Source organism: Lepisosteus oculatus, chromosome 5 (genome assembly GCF_040954835.1).
Source record: "Lepisosteus oculatus isolate fLepOcu1 chromosome 5, fLepOcu1.hap2, whole genome shotgun sequence".
Lineage (NCBI taxonomy): Eukaryota > Metazoa > Chordata > Actinopteri > Semionotiformes > Lepisosteidae > Lepisosteus > Lepisosteus oculatus.
Window position 1 is genome coordinate 38,814,970 of NC_090700.1, and position 19,321 is coordinate 38,834,290.

At 44.6% G+C, this 19,321-nt stretch overlaps 2 protein-coding genes and 1 long non-coding RNA gene across 5 annotated transcripts in view; 1 reads left to right on the forward strand and 2 right to left on the reverse strand.

Moving 5' to 3' along the window:
• Window positions 1–5,772, reverse strand: part of plekha6 (pleckstrin homology domain containing, family A member 6) — a 95,000-nt gene extending 89,228 nt beyond the window's left edge. For 2 of the 3 annotated variants that reach the window (XM_015342619.2, XM_069190373.1), the window contains exon 1: window positions 3,307–3,757. The gene's annotated coding sequence lies outside the window, so the exon portion shown is untranslated. Of the gene's footprint in view, window positions 1–3,306; window positions 3,758–5,577 lie in introns of those variants that run through there. The other variant, XM_069190374.1, reaches the window with a different exon arrangement.
• Window positions 5,773–11,112: 5,340 nt separating this feature from the next.
• ppp1r15b (protein phosphatase 1, regulatory subunit 15B) lies at window positions 11,113–15,934 on the reverse strand. Its single transcript, XM_015342621.2, has 2 exons — window positions 13,128–15,934; window positions 11,113–11,345 (listed from the first exon to the last, which is right to left on the reverse strand). The coding sequence occupies exons 1-2, from the start codon at window positions 15,069–15,071 to the stop codon at window positions 11,154–11,156; spliced, it is 2,136 nt and encodes a 711-aa protein (XP_015198107.2). The 5' UTR covers window positions 15,072–15,934; the 3' UTR covers window positions 11,113–11,153.
• LOC107076853 (uncharacterized) lies at window positions 15,728–19,275 on the forward strand. The gene is made up of 3 exons (XR_001477974.2): window positions 15,728–15,814; window positions 15,931–18,630; window positions 18,754–19,275. It is a non-coding gene; the product is annotated as an uncharacterized lncRNA (long non-coding RNA).
• Window positions 19,276–19,321: the final 46 nt, after the last annotated feature.

The following is a 19,321-nucleotide window of genomic DNA, read 5'->3' on the forward strand; positions in this document are numbered from 1 at the left end:
ACATTACAGTGTCTTCTGGTGCCCCAGAAGTGGAGAGAAAGAGCACACTCCCCGACTGAAACAGCTTCAGATGAGCAGATGTTTGCTAGGCTACCTAATGAAAGGAAAGGCCATTCCAAAAAACGTAAAAACTTTCCTTAGCAAGATGATATTACACTGCAATAATAGCCCTGTTTGTAGACTGTTTGCAAACTGGCAGGGTCTTCTATACTTTATGGTACAATATACTCTGCAATGCTTAGCTCTGACAGAGTGAAAGATCCCATTTAATCCCATGCTTTTAAAACACACTAAAAAATTAATAATGACAGTTCTTGCAGCTGAGGCTGTTTAAGGCTAGACTGAGTGATCCAGGAGTTGTGTGTTTGAGCTGGGGCCACATCACTAGCCAAGTGACATCAGATCTTTAGAACTATGCTTCTCAATCCCAAATCCTCTGGACCTGCACTAGTCCCAAGAGGAATGCCGGACAATGGATGAATTCTTTTTTTTTCCATTTTTTTGCTGAGCGCATACTGAGCGCTATGACCACAGGTGTCACGGGTTCGGGACTGGTTCAAGTCAGCAGCTAGATGTGCCTGGGATTCCCTAAGTAGTGAAGCACAATTGGCCCGACACCACTGGAGTTTTAGTTAGCCAGGGGTTCTCTTGGCACCCCAGCACAACAGCACCACCATGTCCTGCGGGTGCACAGTGATATCAGCACGGGACACACCTCTCCTCCAAACCCCTCTGGTCTACAGCATGTTAAAAGATAAGAGGCTCAGGTGGGTCTGAAATGCCCTTCCACACTCCTCATTCACCCTATGTGGGTACAGGGGGTTGCTCATGCAAGCCAGGATAAAAGAACACAACTGACCGTCTTATATATACAGTATATATAAAATATATAGTGCACATGCATGCAAAATGCAAATATCAACTTCTGTTACACGTGGGAGGTGCTGTTCCACTTCCATGCACATGACCTTTGAGCAAAGATTGGATAACGATGTTTGAGCTGGTCTACCACACCGATCAAATTTCGTTGTTGGCACTTCCTGAACAAACAATGCAGTTTCACTTCAAAAGAGCAAATGCACAAAAGGAAGTGTGGCAACCAGCATTTATTCCGCAGGTTAAATCTTGGAGAGTGCCTCCTCCACATTAGTCAGCACTGTAACGCTGCACTTGTGTTGCCCATGCCCGCTTAGCTCGAAGCTGCAGGAGAGGTGTTAGAATTTCCCTGTTGCAGCTTAAGCTCTCCCCCAGTCTGTAGCCCTCTTCCACCATGCAGACGGGGAGCCTCTGTGACAGGGGAAGAAAAGCCCAAGCTGCTAATACCCTCACTGGCAGGATTAAGATCACACCGCACCAGCTCCCTCCTGGGGAGACCCAGTCTGGTGATTACGCCCCCCTCCCTCCTCCCCCACACAGCAGTGAGCCCCACAGTCTGTCAGACAGACAGACAGAGCTGCGAGACGTGCAGCCATCTGGGTCCTCCGAATCACTCCTTTTGGGCCCTCGAGTGCTGTTTGCGAGATGCAAAAAATAAACTCAATCAAGCTCTCGCACTCAAAACCCACAGCCACAGGAAACCCGTGGGAGAGCAGTCAAAGCTCTGGTTGATTCTGGTTGTTTAGTGAAAGATAATTCCTATTCACAAGACAGAATTCAGAATGTTAGTTTCTAATGTAATATAATAATTTCTACAATTGCCAATAATTATCTGCTCCACTTTTCATTCCAGAGTGCTATAGCAGAGACACACCAGTGAAGTGTAGCTCCTGTCTTCCAGAGTGGAGTTTACCCAGGACACCCTACTCTTCCAAAGCGTGACCCAAGATCGGCAATCGTCACACAACCAGGACTTTGGTTGAAAGATTCAGCGTCAGAAATCCAACCAGTTTTGTTGGAGGAAGGTCGGATGCTTGGGCTGGGGAAAACGCCATCTACGCTACTGCCTGTAAAAGTTGGGAGAAAGCAGCTCGCTCTTTTTAACACGAGGAAGCGGGGCTGACCAGTGTGGCGTACTCTGCAGCAGAGAACTCGGCACATGGAAAGGACTAGGGTGCAGCCAGCGCACGGTTAACGTGAGGCTGCAGCTGGTTCTCCAGCACTTTAATTTCCGATCACATCTCCCTTTATCGGGTCCGCTCTCCCACTCTCATTTTTAAATCTGGACAGCAAGCCAGGATTCTGCAGTACATCCGCCTCCCTTCTCCTTTCTTCCCTCACCACCAGCTTCACGGACGAAGCAACATCCTTGCTAAAAAATATATTGTAAAAAATCAAAAAAAAAAAATCCAAGTGGGCTTTTTGATTTGTTTTGTACGAACACACAAACAAACACCGAGATATTCAAGAGCCAACAAGCACAGATAGATCCCCCAGTGCAGATCAGAGCCGTTTGTGTGTAGAGGGAGTTGATTGGCAGCATTTTTGGAACCTCATTCAGCAAAATTCATCCCTGCTACTGTCACTTCACCTTCAGCTGAAATACATTTTTTGTCATTCCAGTAGCACACACACCAACAGATGCGGCAGCCTAACATATCTTAACTGAAACAGCTTGGACACTACTACGTACAGTAGTTACTGATTGTAACTCACTTCGGATGAAATTCCAATTTCTTCCCCTTTCCAAAGCAAGATGATTCTTCGTTTATCCTCACAACGGGAGTATGTGTAGAGAAATCCAATTAACTGCTGAGTAAATCAACCGCGGAACAAGAATCCCCTGGAAGTCAACGACCCTTATCTCAGGAATCAAAGTCCCTGTCCAGTCAAGTGTCACTTTGTATGCTGTACAAACCCCAACCTCTGCAAAGAGCACAAATGCACTGCTGGCAGCCCTGGGCTGTAGGAACCCCAGCCTGCCCAGTGCGGATTAACAACACTGTCTGTGATCGGAGAGTCAGCAGGGGCACTGAAACAGAATGGCAGGTGGCTGTGCACCAAAAGGGGGTGACGGGGAAATGTCTTTTAATGCAACATAGACACCACAGATTGTCTATGCATTGAGCCATCTGTACATACGAGCATGTCTGCGACACACAGATAACTGCGTGTTAGTACAAATGAATGACTGAGCTGAATTGCTCCTATTTCACTGCTGTCACAGCAGTACAAAAACATACACCTGATAGTCTCATCACGGAAACCACCACACACATACAGACAGACAAAGCAAACTGTATGCACACATGTATACATTTTTCCATAAGCTCTCTGCACGTGTGCACACTCCACATCTGAGACGCATTTTAATATGTGGTGCAGCTATTCCTCCTAGCCGGGAGATGCAAGAACATTAGTCAGACTTACCAGCTTCCAGCCACCTGCTGTTCCCTCGTCCAGCAGCCTCTAGCCTTTCCAAAAGGTACAGCAAAATAGAATAAAATCCCCTATTCCTGGGTCAGCTCCAAAGGAAGAGAGCTGAGGAGACAGAGAGAAAGACAGACAAGAGAGAAAGGCTGCTCAACTGATGTTCTTCTCTGATCTCCAGATGCACAACAATAGCAAAGCCCAGCAAAACAGCATAGTGCCAGATCAGCCCAGGCAGAGATGCTGTACAAAAACAAGCATCCTTTGGAGGAAAAAAAGAGGGAGCGAGAGGGAGAATAAAAAGGGGGAGGTAGGCAGGCAGCAATTCGGAGCATGCCCACTGAAAATCCCAAGGTATTTAAATGTCACATGACACTGTTCGAGCTGTCAGGAGCTTTGAAAAGCAACTCATTAAGAAAGACGGGGGGAAAGGCTGTTCTGTTTAACCCTGCAGAAGCCGGATTGGCAGATTAGACCCCCTAATAGATGAAAAAATTTAAAGTCACCAACACCCCTCCTACAAGGTATCCAGCCTGCCAATAGGAGCTGAGATTGCATGTGTTACAACACAGGAGGAGCTGGATTAACCCCTTCTACCCCACAGACTGCAGACACAGCCCTGACCTGCTATTCTTTCCACAGAAATCCCACTGAAATACTAGGATAGTGCATCATTTACTTAAAGACTTACAGACATACAGTATACAGTATATTATAGAGATTGAGGTGGACAGAAGGGAGAAACAGACACTCATCTCTCTCAGAGTTTGCGTTGTCTCGTTGAACCAATATGTTTTCGTGTGTTACAAATACCATCTAATATTGCTTTCATGTTCTGAAGGTTTTTGCAATTACCACTAAAAGCAATATAATTCCAAATTAAATCCTGGCTCTTTATACCCTTTATACAGTTTATTGTGTGTCGTGTTTCTCTAATCACTTTCATAGACTCAAAGGAAAAAATCTGGTTTCTTTCCTGAACTAATTTCCTTATATTAAACAACCATAGAGATTCAAGCCACAGTGCAGAAATGATGGATGCAACGGCTTCTACAGCTGAAATATAGATACAGTATAAACTCAGTATAAAACTGCACCTTCCTGGCCTCAACGGACATGGTTTTGTTTTTTCAGAGATAGTGCCTTGATACATCATAAAAAGCCACAGTTCTGCATTGCCAAGAAAGGAGATATGATTATCAGTGAACTGGAGACACTCCTCCATACTGGATTTAATCCAGGCCTAATTGGTTCCATACAAGACAAAACTCACTCATGGAAACACGATAAACTGAGCTCCCTGTTTTTACAAGAAAAAAGAATATCAACATCAATTGGCCTAACTGTGATTAGAAAGAATTGATGCAGGGATTGATAAATGAGGTCTCTTTGGGAATAAACCATATTCCAGAAGATCTACAGTATATAGCACCACTCTTAAATGGATCCCTATAAATAATCCTTATTTTGTATTTTATTTACATCCATCAGGATTTCAAATTGAACCAGTTTAGCTCCTGCTGAAGTGGTACACAAACACAACAGCTAATAAAATAAGCAAGACTTCATTTTTATTTAATTCATTTATTGAAGTATTCTCATTTACTTTCTGATGGGAAATTGTTATTACTAGAACCTTTAGATCACTATTCCCAAAATCAATAAAATTAAATAAAAATCAAACACAATGAGATTACAGCCGCATAAGTCTTTTGTCTGATATCACTTTTCTTTGGTCCATTTTAGTGTCCTCTTTCACAAAATGACTTGCAATCACTGCTTTTTTTCCTCAAAGTCACCTCTTTTTCTGTTTTTTTTTCCCATGCTTCCATGCTTGTACATTGTTTGAAATTTCTTTAATAGCAAAGCCTTAAAAGTGTTCCAATAGTGTTCAACAGACACGACGTGAGCTACGCGTTTCAAATGACACAATAATGGCCCTGGAGAGGTATTAAATATCATGCTTTAACAGCACAGTACTGCATGTAACGACAGGAGGAAGCTGGTCTTTTGGACATCTCGGAGCTCCCTCTAGTGACCACTAATGGAATTGAGAACAGAGAGAGGACAAACAAATGCATTTCAGTTTTTAGATACGGTGTCAGTCAAGAACTAAGAAAGAGAGGTTTTTGTAAATTTGCCGGCATACACAGATGTCTAATCCTATTTAAATCTGTCCTCAATAAATTACTCTGTCCTTCTGAAGTTACCCAGCTCAGTTAGTTCAAATGAAGATTCCAACAAAATAAGGTAACTTGGGCACAAATTTACCTGGTCAAACAGAGGGGGCTGATGGGAAGGCAGTGGTCAGTGTCTAGTGGTCTCTCCATGGAAGAGCTGGACACTGCAGCGCACACCACACTGACTGCTGGGTGTTACTCACTGAACTGTTAAGGGAGGCAGAGTTGGAAGTCAAGAAACTTGGCAAAACGTTTATGAAAAGCATCCATATTTGCTAGATAACCTGAGACTTTTCCCAACACAGAGCCATGGTGTGCAGACACCTTGAGCTGAGCAGCAAGAATCAATTTCACAGCACTTTAACCAGGGGCTTGAATTGTTAAAGAATCCTGGCCAAGACAAATCACCTTTACAGAGAGTCAGAAGAAAGTGACTGTTCTTCTGCAAGGCAGGATATGCAACAGAAACTAACAACAGACTCTGACCCATAAAGTTACAAATCACACTTTAGACCAGGTAGCATAAATTACAAGGGATTTTTAACACATATCGCCCTGTACTCTGTTCGTGATCAACATACTACCACAGAATGTTACTAAAGCGTCTACAGATTCATCATGGCATTCACAACAACCTTGGTCCTCACCTCATCTCTGCGGAGTGCTTTATTCATATTCTACAGAGCTTCAGCTGAGAGGCCTGACCCAAGCGATAGCTTCAGGTCCGGCTGTGTTGAGGGTGGGTTGGGCACACATGCCTGTATCTAAAAACTAAAATAACACATGCCTCTAAGATGTGCTGCATAGTTTCCTCCACGATTACCAGCGTCTATAAAATATTTATTAGACCTTCGTGAATACAACAGCCCATGAAGCATGACCATCCAGGCCTAGTGAATTCACCTTGGGACAGTCCGCTCTCAGTGGAAAATAAATCATTAAACAATCTCTATCTGCATGGAAGATTCTTCTCACCCTCTTTGTTTGGTACCAGGGACCAGCTCCACCTAAATCTTCCTCATCCGACTTCATTACTGAATTAAACCCAGTCGCTGTAACTGCCGCTCTCTGCTTGTCTCAACAAGGGATAACACATATAGATCGTCATATATTCTATAAAATTCCCTTACAGTTGGCGAGTTTCTGACGCGCTGATCCCTCCGAACCCCTCATCTTCACCGGTATCAGGCGGTGCCGGGTATCGGCGGAAGCTGACCCGGATCGAAGGCGGTGATGGCGGACCGACGCGACCTCTCACCCCACTCAGCCTCGCAAATCGGAACCCCAGCGAGGATGACAACTTGGAGGATAAATATTGTTTTTATCTTTTATTCCCCCACAACCCTGTACCGGAATGTTACATTTCAAAACTGGAACCATCTTCGAAGCAAGATAGGATATAACAACATTACTGAAAGTAAGACTAAAGACTAGCTCATGATAATGATCATATGAAAAAGAGTACTCGGTTCGGTGCAGTGGCAGTCGTATCGACACCATTTTACTTTGCGAACATTGCGCTGAAGCGACAACGTTCACAATTACCGCGCTTCAGAAAGCTGTGTTGTCACCATTTAATAGCACACTTTATACATCAGTCTGAGTGCAGCGCCCTCTGGCGGAACTCTGTGCTCATAGATATTTTAGAAAACATTTTTAAAGGTCTACCAGCAACTGCAAGCTATTTTAAAAAAGGGGGTTACTAAAAACCATACATAATCCTAGTTTTTAAAATATATATATCGGGTTTTTTTTCGACCGGGGAAGGAAGTGTTCTTGTTGCAACCTGTTCCTGTACAAAATGACCCTTGTAACTGCTCTAGATTTCTCTTCTGAAACCTAATCGGTGGCACTTATCACTAAGCACAGCAGATGCTGATTATCAAAATGCCAGATGACGTCTGTGTTTTTTAAACTACTTTTCTATGATTGTTAGCAAGTCCTTGCATTTAACTAGTGCTCTTGAAAACACAGCTGCACAACAGATCAGCTACATGAGTGAGAAATTGCTTCACCAGTTCAATCAGGGGTATCTTTAAGGAGGCTGGATTGTACAAACCCTGAGAAATATAAGCCAAACATTAGGGTTAACAGCCCTACTCTCACAAACTGTGCCATTATATGACCTTATAGTCAGTACCCCAGTTGAATGTGTCTAATACAGGACATTTTGTACATCACAGTGTTCCCAGTCACTGTACTTAGACATTGGTGTGGAGATTGTGGCCCAGAGGGAGAGAGTGCCACCTGCTGGCTCATCTGGGAGCAATAACAGCAACTTGAGATTCCTACAGGGTCTCCCGCCACCAGTATTGACCAGGCCCAGACTTGCTTCACTTTTGAGGTCTGCCCACATCAGGCTGCAAAGTGGTAATACTTTCGTGACTGCCGTAAAAAAAAAAATAGTTTTAATGTTGCATTTCCTGATTCCTGCCTGTCAATACATCTTCACAGCATCCATCCCTAATCCAGCGTAGCTTTTGACCCCTACCCTAAAATTGAACAAATGTCACACTACCCTGCCTACACATGTAACCCATTGTCAACAAGCTCTACCGTTACGTAACGCAGATTGAAAGCCAGGATGATTTTGTGATGTCAATCATAAAAAGAGACCAAGTAAAATGTAAAATGACCACGTAAAATGGGATAGAGAAACTCTGGGTCTTCATAAAGATGATCAGATGGACAGACATGTATTTGCTACTGCCTTGCTCTTCTTTAGTACATTGTTCTATCCTCAGGGGTTGGTGTTAAGAGACATTTGAGGCAGAATGGTAAATGCTATTTGTGTTGTGAACAGGCTCCTGGGTGCAATTAGATTCCATTTTCTTCTCCTACAGAGCCATTATTTTCTCATTTAGTGAGATCGTTAAGATGTGGATGGAGAATGGCAGGATCCTTTCAAACTGGATAATATCTGCTAATCCCCAATAATCCCCTGCCTTTTTACTTGTCCACATTTCATGTGTAATCACCCTGACCTCCACAGGCACAGCTGTGCTTGTTTTCCTGTTTTTATTTCCCCCTGTATTGAAAATAATGTTTGCAACCCCACCCCCCACAAAGAAAGTTGCTCTGTTTCTAGGGATTAAAGTAAAGAAAAAAGGAGCATGGACATGTTTTACTCAATAATCAAATAAACAGGCTGCATTAACCATTACCAAACCACCACAGACCCCATCACATTTGAAACATGTATAAACACCAGTGACCAGTACCAGGGTCCAGCGTGCACTGCCCCTGAGCACACCCCTGAACACAAAGCAAAAATCTATCCATTACAATAACAACACTAAAATTACCATCCTCATCACTTTCAAAAAGGTGACAACTCCACATGTAATTTGAAACGAATTTATTAGTATACTGATTAATTCTGAATATATATATATATTTGAACAGAAGCAGAAGAAAACACCTAAAATTAAAATTAGAAAACAAAATCTGCAACAATTTTTTTCTCTGGATGCAGAAAGATTTACAATATGTGTTTTACAAAAATAAATTTAATAGAATTTAATTGCACTGAATTAAGAGCTGTAAATAAGAGCTGTATTAATAGGTTCTATGTCAAACACTGCCATTTCTATGCTGTGCAGTACTTCACCTGTTCACACCCCTGGCTGCCACGCCCCCTCAGTTAAATAAGTCATGTTTACACAACTATCTCCAAGGAAGGAGAAAAAAAAGGTTCACCACAACAGTAAAAAAGCCAAAGATAAAACCCCTGTCCTGTGAGCATCAAATAAAACTTCAATATCAGGAAAACTTAATTCGGCACTTCCAGCAAGAAACTTGGCAACTGAGAGCAATACAGATATGCCCTGCAGGCACAACAGGTTTGAAAGGCAGGCTCACGTTCTGGAGAAACACAAAGCAAACTGCCCTTCTTCCCCTCTTGTGGTACAGAACTGAAAAGGTGGGTAAAAATGACTTTTTACAGCAGGAGATACGTTGCCCATTGTGCTGTACACCTCCTCAAACACTGTGGCATCAGTTGTTTAGAATACTAAAAGAAATTCAGTCCGAGAACTCTGTCTCGCCAACATCTTTGGGTCTTTTCCTTAATACTGTATCCAGCGGTGGCTCTGCATGTTCCATTAACACTGTAAAAGGACTACGCACACCCCGCCCCCTTCCTCCCACTTCACCCAATCGTGCCTTGGCAGCACATTACTCGCTTGCAAAAAAAAGAAGACATTTCAAATCGGCCTATACTAACGATCAGTTGAGAACTCAGGACAAAAACTCTTTACCCTCAGATGTAAGCCACAGGGCTCCCATCTGGCTCTACCTGTAAATCTGAAGGTGCTCTCCCGACCGCAGACTGAGTTCTGCAGTATGATGCAGGTGTCACAGGTTTGAGCCTGGGTCAGGTCGGCAGCTGAATGTGACCAGGATTCCCTCAGTGGCAGTGCACAACTTGCCTCCAAGGCTAGGGGTTACAACGACCCTTGGAGCTTCCTGGACAATCGCAGGCTTGTCATAATGTAGAAGTTCAAGTAGGTACCTGCGGCAGCTGCAAAGGAACAGGTAAAGGTTTATTCCATAAAGGAAAAGAGACTGTTCCTATAATTCCTTAAAGGAAAAGAAAAGAGACTGTTTCAGCTGTGGGGTCTAGTTCAGGTATGTTCAAGTTCACACCTGAAGAGGGCTCCTCAGCCAGAACATTGCGGCTCTTTTGCTTTAAGCATGAAATAAACCTTTACTTGCCCCTCGACATAATGTAGGTGAGAGATGCATCTCTCCTGCTAACCAGGACTGAATCTCCTGCATGAGGCAGCACAGCCTGTGATGTGCTGAAAGAGGACTGACTTAAAGAAGGGCCACACTTCCACAGTCTGTTGTGTAGGACTCATCCTGGTACAATGCGGAACTACAGGATGGCTGTAAACTGACACTGAAGACACAATATTGACAACACCAAACTGGATGAGTAGGTAGAATTAATTTTTTTTAAATATTTTTGGGAAGAATCTTAAATGAAGGATAAGCTACATTCTTCAAGGTTTGTAAAAATAATGGAAAAAAAGGAGAAACCCTCCTCCTTTGTTAATCCAAACCTCTGCCCTGAGACTAAATCACGTGTCAAGTGAGAATTTTAATCTATTCCCAAATCGATTTTTTTTTTCTAATCCCACAGCAAATTAATTGGCTTAACTTCACTGAATCGCCTCCAGGCAGTACAGCCTGTAGGCATATATTACAGTATAGACCTTCTTTCAGTTAGGTGTCAGAAAACAAATGGAGACACTTGATATTTATTCTTCACCTGTGTCCCCAGGAAGGCTGGCAGCAGAGGTTATTAAAGACGACTGACTGCATGGGGACAGGCAAGCTAGCGCACTAGCGCTCCATACGGCAGCCAAGATACTAGACAAATCTGGAAAACAGGGGACATCTGCAGATTGGAACTCTGGGATACAGAACAGGGGTGTGAACACAACACAATGCACTTCAGTCACCACAGTTCAATACAAAGTACAAAACAGACAACACTCGAGAGGGACAGTGGAGTGCTCGGACCAGGGTCCTTGGCCAGCAACCCTTTGTTGTGTTATCTTGAGAAATTCAGCTCTGGAAACTCTTGTCACCCTGAAGTTAAAGGAATGAAGTCTGTGTCCCCTTCTTTCATATTTTTATTTAGAGTCCGAACAGAAAAACTCAGCACTCCAAATGCAGCCTCCTGGAGACCAGCAAGCGGAAGGCTGGCGTGAGGCAGTAGCCGATGGCGTCCTCCGTCTCCTGCACACGGCGCAGGAATCGGCAGCGGTCCCGGGCGAACTCTTCCCAGGGGCCACGACGATCTTCGTCACAGCTGGCATAGAACTCCTCCACCTCCTCCTCAAACCTCACCTGCCACAAAAAACGACAACACGGCGTTAGAGCTCCCAGAGTCCCCATGTTCAACAGGTCAAGAACAGAAGCACAGAAGTGCAAAAGCAACTTATTCTGCAAGTGTCTTGAATGTGTAGGTCAGCAACTCAAACAAGGTGTCCCTCTGCTCCACCCTCATCAACATTCCCAAGCTCTCCAACCTACCAAACCTAAAATGTCTGATCTGATGTCTAACAACCCCCCTCAAACCAGGACCAGAAAAGAAAGGCAAGGCTATTTCCCAGCCCTAGTAATTGTGACTAAAGCCTAACACAATGCAATGAGTCACTTATTGTCAGATATAAAAGTACTAAAAATTCACATTGACATTCAGACATTGAAATATTTGGACTGCTTACATGTTTATTTCCTGAAATGACAACAGACTTTAGACTGGAGTCATGTACATAGTCATCCTAATGACTAACAATAGACCTATCTTGGGCGTTGAGAGTGCAATATGCCTGCAACCTGTGTGTAATTACATTAACAGCTAAAAGATTAGAACTCCCTAAAGACCTGTAAGTGGCACTGTTGCATCAGCTGGTCGCACCGGTGAAGTTTCATGCATTTACATCACTCCCACAGCATTCCTACAGTGCACAATTATATAGCATTACCTACGCTCTAAAAATTATATGCTCACCGGACACGTGTACTTGTGCCTGCATCGGCATTCTGTCAGTGCTCCAGCGGGAAAGCGCTAAACTTATTGGCATCAGCACACGAAAGGATGCAAAAGAGGAGAGCTAGACTTGCTCAACTTCTTCACATCAACTAAACTAGGCTTCCAAGTTCATCCTTAGCCTGGTTAAAGGTGCACTGGCATCTGACCCACACCTCTTCCTCTTTCAAAATGTTTTCATACATTTTGCCAAGTAATGTATCCTTAGACATTACAATGTTCTTATGAGATTCTCTATACAAGATTGAGACTGAAACTCATGAATGTACAGTAGTCTGTAAAAAGTATGTCAGCTGGGTCGAACTGTTAAACATTTAAGCTTTTATCAGCAGAGTGAAGCAGAGGTTGGGGCTCTGGATGGATAACTGGAAGATTGTGGGTTCGAATCCCATGTGGGGTTCTGCTGTTGTATCCTTAAGCAAGGAACTTCACCTGAATGCTCCAGAAAATATCCCATCTGTATAAAGGGGTGCAAATAAATTTTAAATAAAAGCAACACATTTGTAAAACTACTAAAAAGTAAAGCAGAAGGCAAAAGAACAGTGTTAAACAGACCTGCAATGCCTTCCTGTAAAGACAAAGGATGAAATCTCCTCTGAATGGTTGGACGAATCCAACCTGTCACGCATACTGATGAAATTCAAGGCATAAATGCTGGACTACATTCAGAAGAGTAGTCCAGGAGTATATAACCCCACTCCATCCGAGTACCGGACACTCAACTGGATTACCTTTGCATGCAGTAGGCCCAGCTTCATCAGGTAACTACCCTGAGACAGATCAAAGCCTTTTGTGAATACAGTAGCTGTTCCTTTCCAATTCACAAGTGCATTTAAAAAGGGAACACTACTGCCACCATGCTTTCTCAGTCTTATGATAGAGAGCATTGTTCTCTACCATATTAACACAATGACTGTTTTCTGGTTTCAGGTGGCTCATTTGGTTTTCTGTCCACCCTGAGGCACTGTTCCTTCTAGCACCTGTGCAGAGCTGAGAGAGCGCAGGGCCGGGCACAGTCAGGCATGGCGGCTGAAGGAGTTCACATGCAGAGAGCGGAGAGAGCACTGCCCACTCACCTTCTTCCTCTTCACCCAGCTCGCGCCGGTCTGGCCCCTGTCCCCAGAGCCCTCCGAGAAGCCGCTGTCCATGCGCTCCTCGGCCTCCTCCAGCGCCGAGCGGGACGCAGAGTGTGGCTGCTTCCCACAGCTCTTCCCGGGCTGTCGAGTCCTGAGGGGAGCTGTGAAACTCAGGAGGCTGTAGGGGTCCCCACTGCAGCTGAAGGAGCGCCACAGTCGCAGGCTCTCAGCCTCGTCCACACTGCCGCCCTCGTTTTCGGAGTCTCCTTCCAGCTCCAGAGGCTTGGGGAAAGAGGACGTGGGGTCCTCCCGGCACTCCAGGACCACTGTGGTTTCCCCCTCTGATGCGCTGGCGTCCGAGCATAGAGCAACACTGGTTCTGGCGCAAGTCTGTATGGCTGCCTTGAAGTTTCTGGGGTCATAAGGGTCCCTATTTCGGCAGAGAGAATTCCAGAGCCTTTCCATTTCTGCATTTGCCTCTTCTGCTGCTCTCTCATCCTCACTATCGGAATCCGAAAACTCAGACGACCCCTCACTGTCGAATCCGTCATCATCTTCATCCTCTTCCTCCTCCTCTTCCTCGCTGTCCCAGTCCTCGGACTCGGACCCGCTCTCTTCGCTGCAGGGGCTCCCCAGGATGTAAGCGATGGCCTTGTTCTGGCAGCTGGGTTTGGCCAGGCCAGGCAGGGCTATGGACAGAGGCTCTGGCTCGGATGTCTCCTGGCTGGGGGAGCCCGACTTCATCTTGGGGTCCAAGGCTGAGGCTGCCTCTTCTGCCTCCCTCCCTCCCCCCTCGATAGTGTCTTTGCCCTCAACAGGCTCCAGACACACTCCCACAGTGGGACACTTCTGCTCCTCAGTCCTACTGTCGTCGCACCCCTGCCCAGAGCACAAAGCCTCCATTTTGTTAAGCTTAGAGCTAAACTGTTCCTCCTCCAGGCTGGAGTAGCCATTATCCAGATCGGGAGTCAAGAGGGCCACCTCACTGCAGGCGGTGGCGGCTCGGGCATCCACAGTGCTGGCACAAGAAGGCTTAAAGTCCAACAGCGGCTTTTGAACGGCGAGGAGAGGTTCTGGTAAGGCCGTTTGGGAGCTAGCACTGTCTGGCTGCCCCTTGTGACCCCGGTATCCAGCGCTTTCGGCGTTCAAAGGGCTCCCACTGGCGCACTGTGCAAACAGCCCTGTCGGCTTGGCAACCGCAGGAGATCCACTCAACACCGGCTGCTGACAGTAATCTCCCCCGGCCAGCATTTCTTTCTCTTGCTGTGCTGCTTTACCCATCAAAAACGACAGCAAACGCTGGCCACTGCTACTACCACTACCCGATCCCCAAAATCCACCCCACCAGCTACGCTTCAAATCCGCCGCTGTCGAGCCCGCCGACCAGCCGTCACTGCCCCGGGCGCCTTGGGCAGAGATCACACTCACCAACACCTGGCTGAGGTAATTCCTAGCCGTGGCGATGTAGCCGCTGTCAAAGCTCGGGTCTTTCATGTTTGCACTCATACCGGGAGAACTCTCTATCCCCAGATCACGGAGGGACTCCGCGTTGAACCAGGCCAGAGCCGCCGACGTGCTCGAACCCATCCCGGGGCTCCTGTTGCCCTGGTGCTGGTAGTGTAGATATGTCACCGGAGGGGGATGTTCCGTTCGCGGCATTAGCTCTTCTAACCGGTCTAGAAAGGGACCTTCTCCCTCTAAACTTTGCTTAAAATCTCTAGTGAACCACCCTGATGCGCTACCTGTAGGGGTCAAAGTCTGAGGCCGCCCCGGCCAATACTTATGCAGCAAAGACAGGGCGGGCCTAGAAACCACGGAAAGCACACCAATCCACGAGCTTTCCTGATTCTCCGGCCGGAGAGAGGCCGCACCTAGACCGTCCGAACCTGCAGGAGCCGGGCTCCCCTTGGAGCGAAGTCCGTCAGAATTCATGGTTCTGAACATCCCGGACCTCCCGTCGCAGTAGGCGAGTTTCAAATGATCGATTTAAAAAATACAGAGGCACACCTCGCTTTTGACAGCAGGTGCATTTGCACTCAGAATTAAAAAAAAACGGTAGTTCCTAAACTAAGCTAGGCTAACGTGAGCAAAACTAAAACAAAAAAAGAAGAAACATATAAGACTCCTAGACTCTTGTTTTCGGTTCTTCAAAAAAACAAACTTCCCTTCCACTTTCAAAATCCCGTGATAATTAACTATCCGGCTGAGAAGCTACTGCGTGGATTCTTGTTCACGAAGACAAAAATATTAAATGAGCCGGTTATTTAATATTTTCCATTCCTAATCCTAAACCCACAGTCATTTTTAAAGTCTCTTTTTCAGTTTAGGAATTTCTGCAGCTGACGTGACGATTGGCTCCCACTGGCACCCAGTGCACACCGACCTCCATGATGTCGCTGTTCGTGTTGTAGTGGCGGGCGGCGGGGTCGCGCTGCTGTCGGGCTGTCAGCTTACATTCGGGGGCCAGGAGAAAGCGAGAGGAGCCGGAGCACAGGGAGGACGGTAGCAGAAAAGAGCTCGAAACCAGGCAGGAGGTGGTGGAAAAGAAAGCCATTTTCCTTCTGTTCTTCTCGAAGCCGGACTAACCGAATTATTTCAAGCTGTTGCACAACCTATGGCGGAAAAATAATCTTTGCGGCAGATGCATTAATTTTCCTTTTTTTTAGTAAGAGCGTCGATAACCTTTGGTAAGCACGTTTGTCAAATTCAGATGGTTCGCATTTGAAAATCGCCGGTGTCGTCTCTTTTTCTTTTTTTTTCTCCTCTCTCTCTCGCCTAATTCCTTTCTCTGCCTCGTTTCTAGTAAAGAGGATTTCATCAGAAAAGTTAAGGGAGTATGTCTAAAGAGCCCGCAGAAGACTGTGCGCAAAACCCAGGGACCGTGGAAAAAGTACCCTGCGCACACCAAAGCGAGAATGTGCGGCGGGTTTGGGAGCGAGTTGTCCGTCTTTGTGTAACAAGGAAACTCGAGTTTGTCCAGCAATGCAGAATGATTTTGCTTCATGGGCCCTCGTACCTGCTCAAGTAAACCTGTTTAAGGACACCAGCCCACACGGCTAGTGGTCGTGCAATTACAGATTAAATTACAGCAGTTAATTTTAACTATGATACAATAGGCTGCAGGAAGGACACGTCGCAGCGTCCATAAATTACACTTTTCTTAATCTTGTTACTGCAGTGTTAACGTCTATTACGTCTTATTTTATAGCCTAAATCCCGTTTTCGCTATCTGAAGAAAAAAATTATATCACAGATAATGAACTCCTGTAAAAATGTCACAATGGGAAGTGGAAATCCCTAGAGTTTTCTATGTCAGACATATGACATGAGTCTTTTCATCGATTGTTTAAAATGATTAGTTTACAGTTACAGTATCTCTACATTTCTGTTTTAGTACTTGCTTAAATAACAGCGCCCATTAAAAAAAACACCATTACTGATGTATTACATTCACCATGAACCATGGGTAGTTATACTGTGAAATGCAGATTCAACACCTATAATAAGTAAAGACTTGGCTATTTGAATGTGTCATTGCAGTTACACGCCTGTCTGGCAGTGCGGATGCTATCTGCCTGTGTTTCTAAATCTCTTTGAGCTCATGCAGCTATGCCAATCCTTGCACTTCACACACAGTCCACCCCTGTACAGCAGGATTTATACATCTCTCTAGATCTCCGGCTTGACAAGTTTAAGAAAAGGCTCCACCAAGGGCAATTAGGCAACTAATTAGTTCAATTAGGTAATTAAGGGCTCAGGTGGAAACAGAACCCAAAACCTTCTGGCCCTCCAGGACAGGATTTGTGTTCCCCTGGGTAAGTGAAAGTATAGTTTTCACCTAAACCACTGACGCTCACTCCTGATCCCAGAGTTGCTTCCTGTCCAGGTATTTTTTCCAGCCTGGATTCTTCATGAGTTGATTTTAATTTTTTTTTCATTTAATTGGTCTAGTTATCACTATGCCCAGGTCTTTACTCACAGAGAATTATAACGTACCTATAAAAACCTGGTGGACTGTGGCCTTTCAGCACCAGGAGTGCATATTGCTGATCTAGACTGTATTATATATAGAAGATTCTCAAACAGATCACATATCCCAGCGAAGACGGGTCATGAATTCCGTACTTGTGATTCCAAGAAACAAGGGCTTTGATTACAGTCTTCTTGAAGCACAACATTCTTTTACAGCTCAACAAAGCTTTGCTTCTGAGGCTGTATATACTCTGGTGAAATCAAACAACGCAGTAATGCAGATTAAGTAAGATTTATGATTAAATAAGTGAATACATTTGCTTAGGTTGTTCCATATCATTAAGTGCTTGTTGTTCTTTTCAACATTTTATGGAATCCTGCTGTCTTTTGCTCACCATTAATGATCTCTTCATTAACACAAAATAATAACGCAACAGTGTCCTTTGGAAATACTGTATGCTTAATCCTCCATTTCATGCTGTATCACTAGTTAACACTAAAAGCTTTTTTAGTCAAGCATTAACCATTGCTGATTTACAAGCTTAATTTTTAACAGCAATTTACTCTGAAATTTAGATGTGAACAGAACTCAATAGAGCTGGCAGGCCTGTCTGTTATCTGCCGTCACAGCCTGATGTGCAGAGAGGGAGACTGTCCCATAATAGTGTTTTACAGTATATGATGTATGTAAAATGCCCAATAATATGTCTAAACTAGTCAGTAAATGTCTATACATGTGTTAATTGTATCTGCTTTGGCAACACAGTAGTTCATAGGTCATTGCAATATGAATTGATTTTGAATTTTAATACATTGCAATGCCGAAAGGCATGTTCACAAATTCCTACGCACTCACATTTGTGTTAACACAAGGTGAAGAGAGACAATGTTACACACATTCTGCACGTCGCTGTAGTCTCACTAGCCAAGGACAAGGGAACTGGAAGAGCTGGATCTGTGTACACAAGGATGCCAACATGGTGACTAGGTGTGCTGCACAGAGCTGGTGGCATGTGACATTGCAAGGTATACCCTGTTGTCTTTGCTGGGTTTGTTTAGTTCCTTCAACAGAGTTTTCTCCTACTGAACATTGTCTTGGTGTGACCTAAATTACAAGTGACAGTACTGATCTGGCAGCCTAGGTAATGTATATTAAAGTCTAAAGACTAAATATAATATTTTCTTCAAAATATTAATGCATTTTTTCCACCTTTAACATGTAGATACTTGTCTTTTTTAAGTGCATTTTAAAAGCACCGTTCACTGCGATGTTCCCTATTTCAGGCGCCTCTGACGAGTAGCATCTTGAACAGATCGCTGTAGCAAAGAAAGATCAGTTAGTGGGACGGGAGACATTTAAGGAGAATCACTATGTCAGTGGTTCTTAAACTGCACACTGTCGGCAGTATTGCTGGACCAGTAGTGGCACTTCTCCCCAGAGAAGACCCCAGGCCAATAGCCCAGTACGATGAGCGGGGACACTGTGCTAGGAAGTGCCGTCTTTCAGATGAGATGGACCCCATCATGGTAGGTGAGTTATTCCAGTGTGATGGCTAAAGTAGCCTCTGGGCTTGTAAAGGCTAGCCCCCCTCACCTTTAATTCAATTGATGAAACCGTTTTTCACTTCTCTGCCTGGGTGCCTTCTACATGGAGGTGCTGCTGGTGCAGTGTGGCTGCTGTGTGTCACCCAGATGGCTCCTGCACTGCAGAGGGAATGAGCAGGTGACCTACCATCCAGCTCATGGGCAGCGATTTCAGAAGAAGAGCCCTATAAAAATTCAAGTCTTCATTTCAAAATAAAGAACAAGCATCTGTGGAAATGGAAAATAAAGTTATCTATACTATACATCCACTTTTTGGAAAACCTGTATAGTGATGTAACTCTTACCTCACCCTGCCTATCACCACTTTAAGGCCTACCAGAAAGAAAGAAAAGAGCATTAAGCCCAGCAGAGTCTTCCCAGGATTATCAGGTGGATGATGACTCCTTAACAATATCCTGATCACTAGGGAGATGCAGTTCTTTAAAGGGTTTTATTTTGCTTCCTGCAGCAGTTAAATTAGGTACAGTTATGTTAAATGTGGTATATATTATATTTTCAGTATTAAATATTGTATAGATGTTAGAGGCACATAGGAATTATAGAGTACGCTCCCCATTAGTAAAAATAAAACTGTACTCTGGCAATAAAACATTGTGAACGAGATATTTTTTAATTCA